Source organism: Tasmannia lanceolata, unplaced genomic scaffold (assembly GCF_043159265.1).
Source record: "Tasmannia lanceolata isolate RefF3 unplaced genomic scaffold, GAP_Taslan_0.1 ptg000016l, whole genome shotgun sequence".
NCBI lineage: Eukaryota > Viridiplantae > Streptophyta > Magnoliopsida > Canellales > Winteraceae > Tasmannia > Tasmannia lanceolata.
Genome location: NW_027518693.1, coordinates 13150017 through 13171968, shown reverse-complemented (window position 1 = coordinate 13171968; position 21952 = coordinate 13150017). Strand labels below are relative to the sequence as shown.

General features: G+C 36.9%; 1 protein-coding gene across 3 annotated transcripts; it reads left to right on the top strand.

The window, feature by feature from the left end:
- The first annotated feature begins 2012 nt into the window (after positions 1 to 2012).
- Positions 2013 to 21952, top strand: LOC143847798 (tRNA(His) guanylyltransferase 2-like). 3 transcript variants are annotated; one of them, XM_077356571.1, is made up of 10 exons: positions 2013 to 2246; positions 5953 to 6187; positions 9012 to 9143; positions 9320 to 9364; positions 9573 to 9742; positions 9927 to 10012; positions 16970 to 17077; positions 19901 to 19952; positions 20832 to 20977; positions 21530 to 21952. In XM_077356571.1, the coding sequence occupies exons 2-9, from the start codon at positions 6084 to 6086 to the stop codon at positions 20864 to 20866; spliced, it is 732 nt and encodes a 243-aa protein (XP_077212686.1). In that variant the 5' UTR covers positions 2013 to 2246; positions 5953 to 6083; the 3' UTR covers positions 20867 to 20977; positions 21530 to 21952. The 3 variants fall into 3 exon arrangements, with proteins under 3 accessions (XP_077212686.1, XP_077212685.1, XP_077212684.1); XM_077356570.1 differs by having other exon boundaries at positions 19898 to 19952; XM_077356569.1 differs by lacking the exon at positions 19901 to 19952 and having other exon boundaries at positions 2063 to 2246.

The window sequence follows — 21952 nt, the reverse complement described above, 5'->3', positions numbered from 1 at the left end:
GATATTTAGGATAATTTCAGAATCTTTATAGTTGCAGCCTTTTATATCAATCAATGGAACGAGAAATTTCACTTATCCAGTCACTGCCAAAACGGAGTGCAAAGGAAAACAACCAAGAAAAAGGTAACACACGCCTGCACACACAAGATAGTCTCCAGAGCAGCCTGAAGAATGTCCACTTTCATGTCTTCAAAATCTTCAACTCCAAAGCTAAACAGTACCATGTTATACTTTATACCGAACTTTGCTCTCTCCTACGGACTAAGGTCGATGCTTGAAAGAACATGGAGATATCACTTGTAGTGATATAAACATGAAGATTAGTAGGAGTGATATAAAAGTTAACACACTTGTTGAATCAACAAGGATAACTTGAAGATAAGCTACTCTGGAAATTTACAAATGACAAGAGTGTGTGTGTGTGTGTGTGTGAATGGTACCACGTTAAATACACCAACTTTTGGAGTTCAATATTAAACAAAAATATCCCAAACGTGACATGCCACTTAATTGTCATTTAAAGGGATTTTTTTAGTAACTATTAAATTTCAGAAAGGCCTTCTAGCAATATTATTGTCTCCATTTGCCCCTGATCATGTGACACAGACCTCCAATATGTGTCACTCTCAACAGTTCTCTTTTCACTTGGTCCTTGTCAAGGAGTGAATGGTGATCCATTTCGAGGACTCACAACTACACACTGTTTCCATACAAATCATGATGGCTCTTCAAGAGGAATTGAAATTATACCGCTTGCATGTTGATACTTACGGTGGGATCATAATCACAACATAAAAGTTGCAACACAGTAGAGCTCATACTGGTGGTGTAAGGGATCAACCCACAAGAGACTACTTATAGAACGCTACTTTAATATGGTAGTGATTAGAATTCAACAAGGGATGGAAGTAAAGATCCAATGCAAAAACAAAACAAATTTGTAGCAACCCAAAAGCTAATTCATAATTGAGTAAGAGAACATCAATCATACCCTAAAGTATTGACTGTGGTGATAGCATTAGTAACTATACCGCGACCTAACCTTCCACGAGCGTAAGCCAAGAGCAAATAGTGATTTGTAGTTACAAACTTACAACTCAAAAAAGGAGCAAATAACGATTTGTAGTTGCAACTCAAAAAAGGAATCAAGGAGGCCATACAAGTTTGGGATAGAAAAAAATAAGGGGCGTGATAAATCGACCCCCTTATATCTTAAATCGACCCCCTATGGAGACATTCTCCATAGGGGGTTGATTTATCACTGCCCAAATATAAGCATGGATTTTTTTTAAAAAATCTCAATAACGGTTGATGATGTTCTTGATCACTAACAATCTCCAATGTAAAATTTTGACATTAAATGGTCAGGTGGTTGGTACTTGATAGAGTTTTTTTTTTCTTTTTTGTTAAAGATATCCTAGGCAATGAAGTTGAGAAGAAAATGAATTAAACCCCATATGCAATTTCATTTTCTGAGATTTTCTTTTTATATATATATATATATATATATATATATATATATATATATATATATATATATATATATATATATATTAGAGAGAGAGAACGTTTGGTGCGCTTAAGCTCACCATTTTTTTGGTGCGCTAAAGTTGTTATAACGCCTCTCATTCGTTCAAATGTTTGGGTCCCGCTGGATCTCGCGTAAGCGCACCATTGGGAGGCATTATAACAACATAGCTATGATTGATTGAGATGGAGATTTATACGTATGATAGAGAGAGAGAGGGATTTGAATAGATATGCGTTTGGGGAGGAAATGAATAGAACTCATTAAATTTCTTAAAAAAGGATTTACATACAATGGAAATGTAATGGTGAGAAATGGAATGGAAATGGTTTCGTTTTGAGTATTTATTGAATTTAATGGAAATCGTGAGACCTGCCAAAAGCGAAAAGCTTAAAATATAGAGAGAATGTTTTATGGAGATATGGGAGAGATTTTAGGAGGAGAGAGGGAGTGATTTTGGTTAGAGTTTTATCATGATTTGAAGTCATATAAGAGGTAATTACGGTAATCGGAGAAAATCAAGGAGATTTTGTAGATATGGTACCTTACGTTAAACACCGTCGATAGCAAGTGATCTTGGCCACTCACCCACTTTACACATTACAGAAGCTTCGAAAGAAAAAAAAAACTCTCAGACAGAAGCTTCGAACGGAAGCCCCCTCTTCTCCTTTTTCGCCGACTGATCTACACGCTTCTATCGGCGGCGATTCCTCCCCAGGTAAGTTATATAGTTTTCAATCTTTTCTCCTTTCTTTTTCCTTTTCTAGGGTTTGAGTTAGGATTTTTTGTTTTTTATGAGGGTGATGCATTTTGGGAAAAATGATTTTTCTACTATTCTGCTGATAAAAACACCTTTGTATTATTTGTTTCCCCTTCCTTTTTCCTTTTCTGTTCTAATGGCTTCTGTGATTGGTGTTTTAATAGATTTTTTTGTGATTTTGATAGAGTAAATGTTGAATTTTTGTATTTAAAAGGTTTTGGTATCTGATCTCTGTGATTTTGCGTTTCTCCTGCAAATCTGTTAAAGAACTCGTGTCTGGTTTGTAAGGTAGTTCTATTTCCATGTTTTCTTTGTGATTTTTGCCTCTAACTCATTGTTCTTGCAATTTCTATGTAATTTACTTACAAGTTTGTGTAGATTATATGAATTCCTCTGGAAAATATCTGGTTTATCTGTTTTTTCATGCTCTGGAAAAATATCTGTTTGATTTTAACATATTTTTTTTATCCCGTATTTCCTTGCGTGAAGAAGTTCTAGATCATAAATCATTATCGGAGTTCATGGGTTTTTTCTACTGTTCCGGTTTCTTATTTTCGTATTTCCACTTATCTTTGAACGCATCTTCCTTCTCCTAATTTGTGAATATTTGATTTTTATGATAAGATTAAAAGTAGATTTGATATACGTGGGGTTGCACATCGGACCAGCCACCTCGTTAATGAAGACAACAGCTTTTGTCTCCATTCACAAATTAGGAGAAGGAAGATGCATTCGAAGATAACGAGAATGGGGACAAAACATGTTGTCTTCATTAATGAGGTGGCTGGTCTGATGTGCGACAGACCAGCCGCGAAAACCCTTTTGCGATGGACGCTAGCAATTCCCAAATAGGGTTAACATTTTCTAAGTTGAGTTAACGCTAGCAATCATATAAATATTCTAAGTTGGGTTAACGTTTTCTTTGCACAAAGGGCTTTCACTGCCCCTGTTGTCTTTCTGTTTCTCCACTGCGGAAGTGATGAACTTAGTAGTGCTACTTGAAAATTTGGGTTTACTTCATATTTTGTGTTTTACTTCAATTTGTTTCCACATTCCATTACCGTGGTCTTGTTGCTGGGTGTTCGGGGCGTGTTTTGGTAAGATTTTTATTCGGGTTTGAGGTTTTTCTCTTGAATATTTGCTTGTCACAGCCAAATTCAGATTCTGGGGATGCTTATAAAAAAATTATACCAGAATCCCTTTGCTCCTATGTCATTGTTCTTGAAAGAGGATATTTTGAAGCCCAGTAGGTTGTTTGAAGGCTCTTTATGTCACTTAACTACTCCTGGATTCATTTTTTGTTAGTATATCTGTGATGTTGGTTGCATGCAATTTTGATTAATATTTCGTTTATGATGGTTGGATTCAAATTACTTATGTTGGTCGGTAACTTGAATTTACTTGTTCTTAATTTTTGTCAAATTTTCAGTATTTTCATGCTTCCTCATTGAATTGAAAAAGCTGGTTGTTATATTAGGGAGTTTGAAGTCATTGATTGATGCGAAAGAGCAATTGATTTTATGATATGGCTGCTTGAAAAGGTCATAGAGTTAAATTTAGAGTCACATAACTGTCATCCCCAAGCAATTAGAATTATATGTCACAATGACATTATACCCCAAAATATAGTAAAAACAATGGCTAAGGTCTCAGTGGGGCTTGTAGACTCATGACGCAACATGACTTCGGTTCACATTAGAAAATGCTTCGAAAGGCGCCGGCAACATGAAATAAGCCATCAAGTTGCTGGCTAAAGGTAATTTGGGCTAGCCCATAAATCATAGGTTGACCATAATGTATAAGTGTAGAAGCAAAAAATGCTAGAGCATGAGCATCTCCAACAATGGCAAGAAATTGTTCAAAATTGCAAATTTGTAAACTTCACTCAATGAAAATGCATAACCCCTATCATCAAACCAATAGAGGAGAACGTAGTTATGTTCCAATAAACAGAAAAAATGAGTCTTGAATGTGAGTTGGAGAGCATGATTCTCATTCTAGAAGCACCCCAAGGAATGAGAATTGATTCTGATTTCCAAAATGAGAATTAAGAGAATGGTTAAAGAACACGAGTTTTTTTTTTAGTTTTGATTAATCATTAGAGAAAAGCGAAATGTTATTTAATGAGGCAAAACAATGTGAGAGATGAGCATTGGAGGCTTTGCACGGGCCCATATATGAATGATGTTGCTCATTGTGTGTGACGAGTGAACATTAATGCCTCAATTGGCCGTACATCTCAAAAATCCAACCCTGCTCCATTCAAAGATGAACAATTTTGTGCTTTTTGGCTGTTAGGTCAACACACTTTTCTTCACTGATATGCATACTGACCACCAATTCTTTGTTTGATGTTATGTGTTCATCAGTTGTCTTTTTTTTTTCGCCTTTTGCCTATAAATTCCTAGTTTGCATATTGCATCCCAATTAATTAGGGAAAATCATGAAACAACTAGAAAGTTAAAAAATTTATATTTTCCCAAGAAGTGACTGATACTTTTGTTGACGAAAATGCTCTTCAAGTAATTTGGAAATCTTGTTTTTTTGCCTCAAAATTTTCCAATCTGAAGTGTTTCTCAAGTTCACTTTTAAAAACGATTGGACTTTTCATAAGAATATAAAAACAAAAGGAAAATGATATCACACGTGTTTTAGGATTGTCTCTGGCAATCACTCTAGTGTTGCCAGGTGTGTCAATGTTGGAGTATGTATGTCATTTTATTAAAAAAAAGGGTACTTTTGTTATGAAGAAAGTTTATTAATGCAGTGGTGGAATCGTGGCATAAATGGGAGTGCTGTTAGGGCCCTCCCTACGATGGGTGTGTCTTACTAGCAGCTTTTAGAATACTTTTCTGGCAAAAAACATAAAGGCATTTTTTCCAAAAAATAAAAGGAACTTTAGTGTCTAATGTATGTTAATATAAGTAGTATTTAGGGAATTATCAGAAACATTTTTCAAAAAAACGAAGCTCTTAGATAAATATTTATTCTAATAGGAATATGTTCTACACACTTGATTTTTTGTGAAAGGCTTCTACACACTGGATATTTATCAGTAAAAATCTTTCTTTTTTTCCTTTTTATTTTAATTTCTTAGGGTGATGATCCATCGTATCCATCAACTACTAACTATTATTTGGTTCATATTCCATCACTCATTGTCTCTTGCCTTTGACTTGGGCATCATAGTGCCATTATCCTGGATCATCGGATCTCCTAGTGGAATAGCATAGAAGCAGATACATAGTGTCTAGAGTGATTAGGTGTATCTTCCAAAGCAATTTATTTTTTCACAATAATAGGTTTATATCTCTCTTTACTCTCCCCTATAATGAACCAACTTTGGATTGCCGATGTCTCAAACTTCTCTCTAATCGAAGCAATCGTATGCATAAATATATACAAAACTTGTACTTTATCGCAAATAATCGATGTTTTTCATGCTTAATTGTTATGGTTTTTAGATTTGATGTGCAAGGTGGGTCACCATCAGGTCAGTCCATACAGTTGGGTCACTTTTGATTATCTGATGCTCACATATCTTGCTGGTTAGACAATTCTACGCATATGCATATATGGAACTTATATTATGAGAAGCAATGCCCTCACACTGGTCTCATGTTTAACTGCTGTGATCTTCCAATTTGATTATGACTTATAACAGGCGGGGCAACGTTAGTGATCATACATACTCATCATTGATGTTTGCCATATCCAAACAAACGGTCCCTGTAGGTTTTATGAAATACTAAGGAAACAAGTGTTTTAGAGGTTCTCTGCTATATTCGATTGGATATGGCGAATAGCAATTACGAGTATGTAAAGTCCTTCGAAGTTGAGGACAGATTGATGCCTTCCACATGGATTGTTGTCAGAATTGATGGCTGCCATTTTCACAGGTAACTATGTAGATACATGTATGATCACACCAATAAGAGATAGTACCTGTCTTATATTTTGGAACTTTTCTAGACATAACTAGTTTGCTATTGCTTTAAACATGTGGCGAACTGATTTTCAATATTTTATTATTAAACCGCATTGAATAGTTAGAGAAGAACTACTATGATTTATTACATGATTGCATTACCATGGGATAGAAGTTTTACAAAGGGTAAGTCATATTCTATGTTATTACATATGGCTATACCCTTTGTACTCTCAAGAACCCAGTTCTATACATCCAGCACATGAAGTGCCCACCCCACTTCATGGGGCGTCTCGCCGGCGCTAATCATCAACATATGGTCATATTGACCAAGTCCAAGTAATGCTTGAACTTAGTCGTTGCAACCGACTTAGTCAATATATTTGTTGCATGGTCATCGGGTTGGTCGGTGTCCTAGAATCCTACCCTACCCTAGAAACTATTGCGTCAGTGATTAAAAGACATTAACAAGACACTCATAGGGATGTGGCTATGGAGGTTTGGGGAAGAAGGCAATCACCTATGGGTGAAGATTATAGAAGAGAAGTACAGAACGCTTCCAGTTCCAGGGAAATAGATATCGGATTACAGGTTTAAGCACGGAGGAGTAACAATATGGAGGGACATTCTAAATCAAAAGAGCAAATTCAACGAAGGCATTAGATTCAGAGTCTACTCAGGGAAGAGGATCAAGTTTTGGGAGAATAAGTGGTGTGGAGAGGGCCCTCTAAAAGAAGCCTTTCCAGACTTGTTTGCAGTGGTGTTGCAGCAGGGGGCATGGGTTAAGGATTGCTAGGAGTGGAGGGGAGGACAATATATCATGAAAGATGGTATTTAGGAGGAGCTTCTTTGACAGGGAGCTGGAGAGGGTAGCAAGGCTATTAGAAATGCTAGTGTCCTGCTGCATAAGAAGTTTCGTGTCGGCAAAAGGGTTTGGATTCGAAGCGCTTCTGAGTCTTTCAGCATCAAATCATTCTACAGCCTGATTGCATCCAATCCTTCAGCTTCGCCCGTGGCTAGAGTGTGGAACATATCACCCCCTCCTAGGGTATGTGCCTTTGATTGGCCCACAGTTCTTGATAAAATCCTCATAGTGGATCACCTATGTAACAGGCACGCGTGGATTATTGATCATTGTATGCTGTGTGTGGAGGCGGGAGAGACAGTAGATCACATTTTCCTATGTTGCAAAACAACCAGGTATGTGTGGAGCAAAATTTTAAGCAGATTTGGTATATCATGGTTGTTCCGGTTCAAGCTTTCAGAGCTCTTAAAAAGTTGGTAATTTGCTCCTTTGCGGAAAAGTGGTAAAATTTTATGGAATGTAACATTTCTTACTACCATCTGGGTTTTGTGGAAAGAGATACACGTCATGGTGTTTAAGAGGTTTAGTGGAAAAAAAAAACCCTTATTACCTCTTCATTTTGGTGCTAGCACCGACCATTGTATGGGTTCGGGCTGTGCTGAGTTTCATACTCGTCTCGGGTTGGTTTGTGGTATGCAGCGGAAGTGAGCAGAGGCTGACTGTTGTACAGGCATGGGACCCTCCTAGGCGGGGATAATTTAAGTTGAACTTTGATGGCTGAAGTTTGGGGAATCCTGGACCGACTGGAGTAGGTGGCCGCTTTCATGATCATGGTGGCACAACGAGCCGGGCCTTCTCAGGACCCATTGGGATTGCGGACTCCAATGAGGCAGTGATTAGAGTGGTTCAGTTCGTTGGGTGTCACACCCAAAACACAGAATTCTCATTCAATATAAAAATCTTGGAAAATACATCAGAAGAGAAATATTTATATCCCTTGGTCTTACTTGATTTAGTCCTAATCATTCATCTAAAGATACTTAACCCACTGTAACAACTTAAACATTTATAATATCTAAAGTTCTAAACCACTCCTAGTATAAAATTGAATATTAAAATAAAAGCTGACTTAAAAGAATCCTATCACTTAAATAGCTCCCTCGCTGACCAAAATGCCTACAACACATGAAGACATCATGTAAATGACTTATATTAACAAAATTAAATGGCCTTCGTATCGTCTCCCATTCTCTTGCTTCTTCTTTCCTTGAGTCTGCACACAAATGACTCATTCTCCTAATTCATATCTATATACAAATACCCGCATGTTATTTATATATGAACATACATACATATGTATAAATAATATTATATATATAATCTGATACATTTCGGTAACGGAAATGTTTGGCAAAAAATCAGAGAAGAGTTTAATTTGTTTTCTATTTGAAACACTTACAATTTACATATCTGATACATTTTCAATAATACAATATAACTTACATTTTACATATCTTATATAATTTCTTTAAAATAGCTACTATCTTGCATGATATAGTGATTAAGTGTGATTGCTTTGATTATCCCAACTTATTTGATGACCTTGTGAAATTTTCAATGGTTATGTGAATTTTCCCTGTTAAAAGTTTTCAACAAAAAAAAAAAAGGAGAAAAGGAAAGGGAAAAAAAACATGAATAGTTCACTAACTTCTTGAATAAGCCGAATTTCGGTACTGCTGGTTATCTGGAATAAATCTGTCTAGGACAGACTTATCCTGCAACGAAATAGGCTCTTTATGTGTGTACTTTGCCACCATTTATCGTATGATGATCAGCCTTGTGACGATTTTTTAGTTTGAAGTTCTAATGATCTTTTGTTATCATTTGCTGTGATCACGTCGTTTAGTAAATGTTAAATCGGTTCAGCGTGAATTATGATTTATTTTTTCTGCACTAAATGCTTAAAAACCCTCTTTATGATTGTTGCTAGGTTTTCTGAAGACCATGAATTCGACAAGCCCAATGATGAGCGTGCTTTGAATCTAATGAATTCATGTGCAATGGCTATGCTAGAGGAGTTCCCTGACATAGTTTTCGCATACGGTGTTAGTGATGAGTATAGGTACTGTATTTGCTACATTTGTTTGTTATATCCTATCAGATGGAGTTGCTAGTGTTATCTCTCTTATTAAGTAGAGCAAATGTGAAATTGCTTTATGATTAAATGTTTTAAACTAATGTTGAAATTTTCTTTTACAATTTGAAGCATCTTACACGCTAGTTATTTTTACATTTCAGTTTTATTTTGAAGAAGACATCTCAATTATACGAAAGACGTGCCAGGTTGTCTCCATACTTAACTTTTTGTTTTTAGCCTAGTACAATTTCTTCAAAGCAAGATCCATCCTCAGAACTATATTTTGGCCATTGTTATTTATTTGATACAAAAGAGTGACGATCATCGAAACTCACATTTTCTGCGATTAGTTTATCAATCCTTCACATACTTGATTCAATTATTGACCTTCTCCCATTCGTATTAAACATGCAGCAAAATACTATCACTCACTGTATCATTCTTCTCTTCCGTGTACGGTTTTATGTGGAAAGAGTTCTTCCCAAATAAAAAATTGAAGTATCCACCTTATTTTGATGGTCGAGTAGTATGCTATCCATCGGCCAAAATTCTTCAAGATTATCTCGCATGGAGGCAAGTAGATTGTGAGTATTCCAATTTGCAATCGCTTACCATTTTCGAAGAAAAAAAGAAAAAAAACTAGTAGAACCAATCGGCATTGGCATCTTCTAGTGAATGGATCATGAAGTTGATGTATTTTCTTTCAAATCCACAAGCTTTTACAAAATATGGCCAATATCCCTGCCATTTATGTCTTCTAATTTGCAGGTCACATCAACAATCAATACAACACTTGTTTCTGGGCGTTGGTTAAGTCTGGGAAGAGCAAAATGGAAGCACACAATCTTTTAAAGGTGTCACAATGCTATTTACCTTTTATCTGCAGATAGTTGTTTCCTCTATGTAGATTGCTATGTTTTCTATGCCAAATCCACGTCTCAACCTTTTGATTATTTGCATTGTTTTCATACTTGTTTTTCCATCATTTCTGTTTTTTTTGTTGCATTGTCTACATGGAAATATCATCATAAAGTTTCAGGGAACTTCTCTCTCTGCCCTTAGTTAAGCCTTTTCATATTGCAATAAGGTCGTGGTGTTAGCTGTTTCTTAAGTAATGACTGCTCAAATTTTAAAATTTTAAATGTACTAATAGTTCATATTTGAGTATTTCATATTTCATTAAGCAAACTATCTGATTCAAGCGAAATCATCTGCCCTTACAATTTGCACTTTGTTTCCAATACAGTCTTGTATCGACCTTTTGTGAAGAATTTTGTGAAGTGACCTGGTATTGGCACCCAAAACTTAGGCAATCCACCATTTTCTTGTGTTGTGATGTGACTTGTGACGACCTCTGGATGGACTCCTAGTCGGTGACGATAAAACAAAGAAGTGACAAAAAGAAAAAGTGAAATGAAAGGGGAAGAGAGTAACGGTCTCTCTCTCTCTCTCTCTCTCTCTCTCTCTCTCCATATATATATAGAGGAAAGTTTTTCTAGTCGGCCGACTAGAGAACCTTCTCTAGTCTGCCGACCAAAAACACAATGGGGAAGAGAGTAACGGTCTCTCTCTCTCTCTCTCTCTCTCTCTCTCTCTCTCTCTCTCTCTCTCCATATATATATATGATGACAACACACCATCTGTTTCGATTGGGAGAAACTCCCTGTATTGATGTTGTCTTTTCCTCCATCCATATACAAAGCTTGTTAAAGTCCATGAATACTATCTTGAAATCAAGGCTTCCTCCTCCTCTATATGATTTTTTCCCAGAGAGAACTCTTGCTGATCAGGTAATCACTTCATGGCTAAAAAAGCATACACTAAAATGGTCCTTAAACTGGCAAATCCGAGTCGATGAAACATTGCAGGCTGCCTTTGTTCTCAAGTATTTCCACACTTTCATCACCTTGTATATTGTCCACCGCAATATAAACTGCTTGAAGATATCCATCAACCTAGATAAATGTCAGCTCTTTCTCGTCAATCTTCTAATACCTCAATGGCCAATCCCTCGGTGGGACATGAATGGGGACGAGCAAGTCATCCCATGCTGTCTTCAGTGGCTTGGAATCTCTCATCGGTTCACAAACTTTTACATACCACTCGTCTTCCGGCATCTTGAAAGTGTCGATTGATTGGAACTCCATTGCCTTTTTTAAGCTGAAAATCAGTTTTTGCCTTTTGGGGAGAGGATATCTTCTCATGGAGCTTAAGACTTGTTCGTCCGGCACTAGCAGGATTCATCTTTGGATTTTTTGAAACCAGGATGCAGACACCATGGGGGATCTGTTCTAATAGGGTTTTGAAACCAGGAGAATCTAACTGGTGGTAGTCATATCAAGGAAAACAAAAAAAATCGGTGCCAATACTAGCTCCATTCTTTTAATTATAATCAGTGTTATGCTACTCCATGAATACTCTTTTGAAATCAAGGCCACCTCTTCTGTATGTCTCTCCTGGATAGAATTTTTGTTGATCAGGTGATAACCTCATGGCTCCAAAAACTTATACTAAAATGGTCCCTAACCTAGTCGGTACTAGTCAATGAAACATTGCAAACTGCCTTTGCTCTCAAGGACCTCTACTTCCCCTTTACCTTGTATGTCGTCCAACACAACATAACTTGGTCGAGAATATTTGTCAAACTAGATAAATGCCAGCTCTTTCTCATTAATCTTCTAATAGCTCAATGGCCAATCCTCTATGGCACATGAATGAGGGCAAGCAAGCCATTCCATGGTTTCTTTAGTGGCTTTAGAATCTCTCCTCAGATCACAAACTTGCTTTGCATACCACCCGTCTTCCATAAGCCTATTCTTCTTCATTGTCTACTTCTAGTACTGAGGGCGCAGCATCTCGAAGGCGTGGATTGATTGAACTTCATTGCCTTTGTTTAAGCTGTTGCCTGAAATCAGCTTTCACCTATTGGGGAGAGGATTTCTCCTCATGGAGCTTAGACGTGTTCGATCCAGCTGTGCCGGGATTCGTTTTTGGATTCTTTCCCTTTTGGGCCAAATTCTTCAAGAAGGTTCATCGATGGGGAATTCGCCATAGTGGTGGTATTCCACTAGAAGACCTTGGAAAGAGATCAGTTTTGGGTGAAAGATGCAGACAGCATGGGGGATGCATGGGGGATCTGATACACTAGGGTTTGAAACTAGGTGAGTCTATATGGTGCTAGTCTTGTCATGGAAAACATAAAAAAAGGGGTAAATAGAATCATTGATATGCCACTCCTCTCTCTCTCTCTCTCTCTCTCTCTCTCTCTCTCTCTCTCCAAAGGAAAGAGAAAAGGTGCCGAACACCTTTTTATAAATTAGAACCATTGTACTAGCATCTTTGTCTTTTAGCCAATGTGATGCAGATATTAGGATTTATTTCCGCATTATTTAGTCTCTAGTATTTTTATTTCCATGTTACTAGTTTCTAGGATTTTATTTCCCATGTTATTTTTAGGACTTCTTATTTTAGAAGGTTTCTATCTTTTGGGTTGTTTATTTGCCTATATAAGCCTATTTACAACTTTATTGAAAACTTTGATGATTAATAAAGATTGATTGGCTTCTCCTCCTAAAAATTTCTTCTCCTCCCTCTAATTTCGTCTCTCCTTTTCTATTCTCTTCTTCCCTTCGTCCTCTCTTCTATTCTCTTCTTCTCCTATTCGTCTTTTCTTCTATTCTCCTTCTTCTCTTCCTTTCTTCCCATTTTCTTCTCTCTCTTCTCTTCTACTAATTCTATCCCGTTTCGTCTATTTCTCTCCTCTTTCCTCAATTTCTCTCCACGGTGCTGCATCAATTTGGTATCAGAGCTAAAGATCCAAGAATTTCTATGCAATTTCTCAACTTCTCATCTCCCAACACATAAACCCTAACCCTAGCTGTCTTTTCCTTCTTCTACCTTGAGCCCCTCAGCCCCAACTTCCATAGTTTATTTAGGCCCAAAACCAGTCCACAGACCAGCCCCTGTTTTGGCCCAAGACCACATACAACCAATAGCTTCTACCACCCAGATTTTTAGTTTTTATTTTTGCACCACAATCACCCAACTTCTCCAACCGGCAGTGCTCATTCCCCATCAAATTATACGAATAGGTAATCATCAAGAGTAAATTGGGGAGGGTCTACGCATCAATCATTTGGTCAAACAGTTCGTGGGCATCACTCAACTTGCCCTAATTCCACAGAACTTCCAAAAGTGTGTTACAGGGGATTGAATTCTTCTTGAATTTCCGATCGAGGAACGGCTGGAACAGATCGGAAAGGCCGGAACAGACATAAAGCTTTGACAGAGAGGCCATCAACCTAATCCATCTTCTATAACCTAACAGCCCACCAAAGGTGCATCTCTCAACCAATCTACATCTGTTTCGTGAGCAAGAAGGAACTTAGGAAGTTTCTTCTTTCGAGAGTTTCTTCCCTTGGTATTATCTAAAAAGGCAACCCAAACGTGAGCTGTACGTGTGAAGGAGGACAAGGCCACTAAGTTCCTTCTCTGATAAGGAACCAAGATATACAAGGAGATTTGGTGTCTTGTATAACAAGTAACCTTTTTTTTTTTGGTAACCTACACTCGCAAGTTTTGATATTACCACTACTGTTCTCGTGTAACTTACCAACTTGGGCTGCCAAAGTTCCGTATGTCATTTGCTTTATTTGCTTGGGTAATTTTTAGAGACATGAGAAAGGAATAAAGTAATTTTTTAGAAAGGTTACTTTTTGCCTACAGCAATCATAGAGTTACTTTATGAAAAGCCAAGGCTGACAGGTTCCTTGAACAGCAACTTTTCGTCAAAAGGGTGACAAGTGTAACTTACTAGTACAGGAGGTTAAGTGGGCACCTCTTTAATGCACCAGCTGTTGTAGAGATATAAAAAAAAGGGAAAGTCAGTCACGTGTCCACAATTTACTCAAATAGAGTAACCCTGTTTGGATTGCAATAACGTAAGTCACAGAAAAATTTCTCCCCGGGCAATTCTTTCCTATCAGATTGCAAGAGAGAAAACATACTGTTGTGGTATATTTAAAGAAATTATGCCTTCTGCCACTTTCCAATTCAACATTTCAAGAGACTTGCCACTTGCCCATTCACCCATCTCAAGTAATTTGCCACTTGCCCGGTAAGTTGGAGTTCCCTCATACTTTTTTTAATAGTTGGTCAATAAAAAGAAGAAAGAATAGTAGCCCCCCATTCTCCCTAACCACGCCCTCTCTTTTACTTTTAACCCAATTTGACCCCCCTTTTTGCCTTTAGACACCAAAAAAAAAAAAAACCAGAAAATTCAGAATAAAAGAAAAAAAATCAGAGTTTCTCTCTCTATTTCCCTTCACGGTGCGGCAACTATTTTCTCTCTCCCTCTCCGTTAGTTTTTCTCTCTCTCCTTGTTTGGGCTATTTCTTCTCAAAATTGGCTCTCAACCTTAACATGAAAGTTGTTCGTAACAACTTTTAGTGCATATCTAGCACACTTTCAGTAATAAGTAGCGAGCGCAAGCACTACTTCGTGCAACTTTGGCCACCCATCCGATTTGATCGGACCGTTGATCCAAGATATCCAGGAGTCCGATTTCAGATCCGCGACTGACAGTGTGTTTCTTTTGACATGCCATACACAGATCGGACGGTTGATTTCAATTTTCGTCATCAATCTCTATGACTCCACCATTTATTTCGTTTTTTTATGGGTACGACGAAAGCTATTGGAATGGCTGCACTCACTTTCGCTATTATGAGGATGCATGTTTACGTTGGATTGATGCTCTAGACGCATATCATGAGTACAATGGCCATGATTACTGCCAGACTATCTACTGGGCTAAAGAAATTGTGCGACGACAAGCCCGATGCTCATGGAGCCACATTGAAACGAACCGTCGTAGAAGACGTGAGCAGCCAATCTGTCGTTGGGAGGATGTTCGTGATGCGTTTATGAATATTTATGCGCTCGACTATTTAAATCAACAGAGATTGAATCGTGAGTGAGCATATAGAGTGTTGTGTAGTGTTGAAAGTAAAGTTGAAGCCCTCCTTGAACAGCTAAAAGAAGACCGTCATTATGTATGCGGAGCTAAAATTGTAGCTGAAAATTCAGTGCGTCGTATATGTGAGTTAGATTTGCAGAGCCAGCTTCACACTTCTAAGGCAAATCCACGTGAGGCTTTTCCCTTGACAGAGTTGATCGAGCATCATCCTGAGTTAGAGCCGAGTGATATGACTATTGAGCCATTACCTGAGATAGATGATCACGAGCATATTATAGAGGATTGCCGTATATTTGCGCCGATTGATCAGATTGCCAAGACTTGTGCCGACACAGATGATCTTGTTCCGCAGATTGATCATGAGGTCAATCAGCTTGACATCACTGCCCCAGCTTCACTCCTAGACGCTGATTTTATCATTGATTCTACTGAGCCTGATGAGATACCAGCAGATGACTTTCATGTTGATTCTCTTGCGCCTACTGAGCTACTAGTTGATGTTGATTATGTGGAGGATGTTCCCCAATTGGTACCACCCATAGCTGTTTTGCCGATCACGCTGATCCAGGACAAGTGCGTTGCCATCTTCCCAGCTTCCCTGATTCTCACCAAAGGCTTGTATTTTGATGATTTTGCATGGATGCTTTCTTCCATATTCCGCCGCCAGCCTTTCAGATCACTTTTATTGTTGTCTCGAGCATTAGCCATCAGGATTTCTTCAGACGGATTGCGCCTCCTTCTGCTTCATTGGATTATTTTCATATTTGACCCAGGCGGACTAGAACTCGAGGGCGAGTTCTTTTTAACCGGGGGAGAATGATGTAGATATTAGGATTTATTTCCGCATTATTTAGTCTCTAGTATTTTTATTTCCATGTTACTAGTTTCTATGATTTTATTTCCCATGTTATTTTTAGGACTTCTTATTTTAGAAGGTTTCTATCTTTTAGGTTGTTTATTTGCCTATATATAGGCCTATTTACAGCTTTATTGAAAACTTTGATGATTAATAAAGATTGATTGGCTTCTCCTCCCTCTAATTTCGTCTCTTCTTTTCTATTCTCTTCTTCCTATCATCTTCTCTTCTATTCTCTTCTTCCCCTATTCGTCTTTCCTTCTATTCTCCTTCTTCTCTTCTTTTCTTCTCCTATTCTTCTCTCTCTCTTCTCTTCTTCTAATTCTATCCCCTTTCATCTATTTCTCTCCTCTTCCTCAATTTCTCTTCACGGTGCTGCATCACAATGGTTTAGAAACTTTATTGCCTTAAAGGTGTTTTTCGTAGTTTACACATTTGCGTGTTTACTCACCCTTCTTTGGTCCATTGATATGCAATTCCCTATTTTCAGTGTTAGTAAGTTTATTTGTCCCCAGAGATGTTGTATCTTCAATTTACTAAAGAAATAAGTTGAGGAAAAATTGAAGATTGAAATTTTGAACAATGTTCGTAAACTGGGCTATATTAATCTTATTCAATTCCTTTACTACAAAGAAAAACTAGAGTAGTGCATCACAAATCAAAGGATTTACTTTTATAATACCATTTATGTGGAGTTATTCTCATGGTACAAGATATATACCTTAAAGTGGAACTCTTCTCTTAACATCAAATTGATGATTAATTGGATTATCAGGCGAGTGCATTAAAAGGTGCAACTATTTCTGTTGATTATTCTCATATAATGGATTATTGGTACTTAGTTTTCCGATTGCGTTTTTTTAATGAAAGTTTTTTCTATTGTGTTAGCAGTTGATTTATTCCAGATATTCTTAAACAAGGTCTAATATTTTTACTCTATGGTGACTTTAACCTATTGCCATATCCTTTAATCTGCAGGGTACTCAAACACAGGAGAAAAACGAACTGCTTTTCCAACAATTTAGTATCAATTACAATACACTTCCAGCCATGTTCCGAAAAGGATCTTGTGTGTTTAAGGACAAGGTTAGTTTCTAGTCTTACCAAATGAAAGCTCGCATCTTTTACACTGCATGTGGAAATGATTCAAACTGGTTTCATGTTCAGAGCGTCTAATGAAAACTTGAGATTGAATTAGAAATTCTTATGAGAAACCTCATTAGACATTGTAATGAAGTTTGCGAATGATGCATGGTGGTGTATGTTGTCTTTGTTTCCTTATAACATTTTTTTAGAAGATTCATTGTACTGCTGCAACATTTGTACTCCCAAATTTATTTCTCCCTGCGCACATTGGTCTTTGGTTTGTACTAGAAAACTCCAATGGAATTTACTTTCCCCCTTGGTGGAATATTTGTGATATATGAGATGCATTTTTTATTCTTTTAAAGATCTTTCTAGGTTTTTTTTTGGAAAAAAATTATGGAAGTCTGCAAAAATGTTGGACAAAGTCATGTTTCCTAAGGCTTCTTATCATCTACATTCCCAAATCATTCCCTCACAACATCTTCCTTTACTTCCTAGTGCAATTCGATGGCAATGGTACTGTTCTTAGCTCCACCCCATTTCAAACCCTACTACACAGCTGTGCAGTAATTCATTTTTTTAAAAAAAAGGAAGCTGTGCAGTAATTCTATATCCCAGGGCTTGGAAACATCCTCAATCCATGAGACTGAGGCAAAACAAAGCTCGTTAGCATGCCTCCTATTCAAGCAAAGTGCTACTGACTTTATTTCCAGAATTGTTCAGAACACAAAAGCAGGTCTTATCATATTGTGTTTCTTTGGCCCAACTAGCTAAAGAGCTTCATATCTGACATGAATTGGAGGGGCATATATAGGGGTCTAAGTTGTCATTTTTGTTTTGTTTCGTTCGCAATTGACGAAAAATTTCGTTTCGGACTGAAATCCGGAACGGAATGGCCATATATTCCATTTGTTCTGGATTTCGGTCCATTTCATCCATTCCAGAAGAAATTCCGAATTTTGAATGAAATAGTTGAAATGCCCAATTCGTCCAAAATTTGTCAATAGTTTGTTTTTCTTCTGTTCTTCTTGCCTCTTCTTAGTTCTCTTCTCTTCTCTTCGTAGTATTTACTTAAGATTTACATGTAAATAAGAGAATACCCCCCATTTGGATTTATTAAAAATATTTTCAAGACCCAATTCTAAAAGGATAAAAACTCAACTTTCCAGTTCTAGTACAGAATTCAAAAAAATCAGACCGCTCAAAATCTTAACTTGCAAATGGGGTAATTTTCCAATTTTAAAAATTCCTAAATTTCATCATGTCCAAACATTATTAAATCCCAAAACTCCTGTAAAAAAGCTCATAATTTGGTCTCTAAATTTTTTTTCATCTTGTCAGGCACTACTCAAGGCACTATGCAACACACAGGTCAAAACAGGCATTTCAGTTGATAGTTATTTTCCTTTTAGTCAATGTTGGATATTTTACATATTTGGTTCATTTAATTGTTTTTTATATTTTTAAATATATTTTTTTTTAACTTTTTCATATTTTAACTATTAAAATAAAAATTCGGTCGTTGTAGCGGAATGAAAAGTTTCGACCGAACAAAATGACCAAAATACCAAAACGTTTTGTTCCGGTCGCTAAAATGAAATGGTGAACGAAATGAAATTCACAAATAGATAGGGGTTCAAGTTTTAGTGTTTGCATACCTTTAAGAACTTGAGAAGGAATATTTTGGTGGATCCAAATAAGAAATTCATCAACTTTGATGGTCCACAGCCATATCTAAATCTTAAAATCATCTTCGGTAGTTCAAAGAATGGAAAATCCTGTAAAATATTTCATAGGAAAGGAGGTTGCTTAGCTGAATCATATCAAATGATCTGTATGATGTGATGGTAGTGGTTGTTTAAATAAGGGCGTGAACATGTGATAGGGTCAAGGCACTTGATTTGTTATGGTGATCTCAGAATGATTGCCTCGCTAGTAGATGGTCATGGATATAAGTGAGAGGGATTTGAATCATTGCACCACAGTCGAAATAGAAATCTAAAAGAGATATTGTTGACTCCTATGGTTATGATCTTATTATTAATAGGCATTTCATTCGAACAAGGCTTTCTCAACAGCACTGAAATGAACAGTTTCATTGCAATGAGATGTTAAATTACTGCTTGCCCACGAATTATCAATCACCACAGTCGAAATAGAAATCTAAAAGAGATATTGTTTACTCCTATGGTTATGATCTTATTATTAATAGGCATTTCATTCGAACAAGGCTTTCTCAACAGCACTGACATGAACAGTTTCATTGCAATGAGATGTTAAATTACTGCTTGCCCACGAATTATCAATCACCACACTATTTAATGTTCAATAAAACTAGAAAAATCTAAGTGCAAGTGGTTTCCAGCTCCCATACCAGGGTTTGAGGTACAGGTACATAGCATTGATAGGATATGAAAAGTGTTTCACCATTGATCATTTCAGCTAAACATGCAAAAATCTTAGTGCAAGTGGTGCCAACTCCCATAGCAAGGTTTGGCGTATGGGTACAAAATACTAGCTGACAAGTTTATTCAAATACTTTTTCTAATGGGTAAATTTCACTATTTCATCTTCCATGTCTGTCTATTCACTCTTCAATTTTGTGTTTTGATGCTCGATTCGAGTAAAGGTCAATTGAAAAGGATCAAATAACTGATTCGTGGCGAATAAGTTAAAGATTCACAATTTTTTACATCAATATGGCGTCACTGTCATATCAGTACCATATCGGCCGATGCAGGTTGATAAGGCACTATATTGGTCCTTATAATAAGGCTCCATATGGGCCTTGTACACATCTGATATGGGTGTAATTTTCAGCAGACATCGGTACAGGAAGTCTCCCTCGTATTGGACCCCCTGACCACTGGAAAAGGTATACATATTGATGGATATTTTGATTCATGAATTGTACTTAGGTATCAGAAGAAAATTTTCAAACATCGATCAAGGAAAGTTAAAACAATTTGTCGTCATCCACAACTCAAGGAGGGGTCTTCAGCTTTTGAGGAAGCAACGCCTAACTTGCTCAAGATCTTGAAAGAGACAATTTGACCCCTGTTGATGACATCACTGTGACGTCAATGCTGGGGCCTTCCCATTTTAAAATTTGGCTTAAACTAGAGGAATTGTTTTTTTATATATTTTTTTTATTTCAAGACTGCATTTTTAAAATTTTAGGGGCTATTTATATATGTTTTAGAAACCTCACATGTTTCCAAAAACATGTTGACTTCTTGGGTTGGATTTCCGTGTATTTTGAGTTGTATATGGTTTTGGAGATTTCAATTGCTGCTTTTAGCTGGTTTTGATTGTCGCGAAAGGGTTTCATAAAGAAGTTCGATTAAGTAGTTAGCTTTCTGTTAGAATATTTTATGAGACTTTTGGCGTAGTTACAGACTCTCATTTTATTGTTGAATTTATGATGGTTTTCTCCATTTTATCAAAAACTTCTGTGGTTTGTGATCCCTTTCTAGCTATTTTGGATCGTACCTGTTATTTGCTTGTAGTTTTGTTCTTTCATTGGCAATTTGATTGTCTTTCTGAGGATTCCAAGCAGTCGAGTTGCGCCAACAATTAGCTTTCAAGGTTACTCAGACCCAAGCCCTCAATTGAGTGTAGATCAAGTTTGTTGTGATTCTAAACCTTGGTTTCAATTCCTCTCCTTCCAGCATGGATTGAGGATACATTTGCCTTATGGTGTTCTTTCAGCTTTTCTTATTGCACACAGCAATCTAACACATATTAACATCAGGTAGAAGATATTGTGAAGTTCAACGAGGATGGTGATCCCGTTAGGAGGTATCGAAAGAAGGTGATTGTGGACCATTGTGATATAATCGGCAAAAGCTTTTGGACTGAACACCCAAACATCCTTGCTGAATAGTTCATATAATTGAGGTATTAAGCTAACAAATTATTTATATATATTCTTTCTTTCTTTTTTGAAATGGCAATCATAAAATATATATTAAAGAGAGAACCGAGATGGTCCTTAAAGATTACAAACAGCGAAAGAAAGACAAGAAAAATCAATATATGAATATATAAGAGGGAACCGAGATGAATATGTATGAATATATATAGCTAGGGAGGGTTTGATTTATATATATTCATTTATTCATAGGAAAGTGCCTTCTGGGACTTTTTGGGTTGCTGTTTGTACATAATCGTGCGATAGGACAAGGTTGTGAAAGTACTTATTATCATAATTATTATTTTTAGTTTGGTCTTAAAACTTGTTATATTAGGTTAGGATCACAGATTAGGAAATCGAAAGCTATAATTGATTGAAGCTTTTTGATAGCTCCTTCCATTTTGGGCTGATTCCATTTTTTCTTGAAGGTCATGAGCTTAATTACAATCAGTAGTGGTCTAAAACCCAAGAAATCTAGAAACAGGAAAACGGTTAAGACTTCTCGATGCTTATTTATTCAATTCCAATGATCGCAGTGGCCGTGCAAGGTATACAAAGCCCACTCCTGTACAAATGCATGGTACAAGTTGGGAAAAAATGAAGGGCGAGATAAGATTGGATGCAGAACAGCAGTCAATGAAGTACAATCAAATTTTGAAGAGCTTCCTTTGTGCATTGTCATCATTAACCTGAAAAGATTTGCTGATGCCTAGCTTTAAGTTGTGAGAGTTATCACAATGTCCTCTCAGAATAAGCTTTTTTGATACCAGAATTATGAATTAATTAGCTAAAAGGGCAATGTAAATACTGATTTTAATTGTTAAACAATGGCAGGAATTCCTTTTACCTTCTATTGATATGTAGAGGGATGCTATCCTAAGAAAGCTGAAGCCAAAAATGCAGGCTGTAAATCATTTATCATGGTTAATATTATCAGGGCTATGCTTATATGGTGGCGA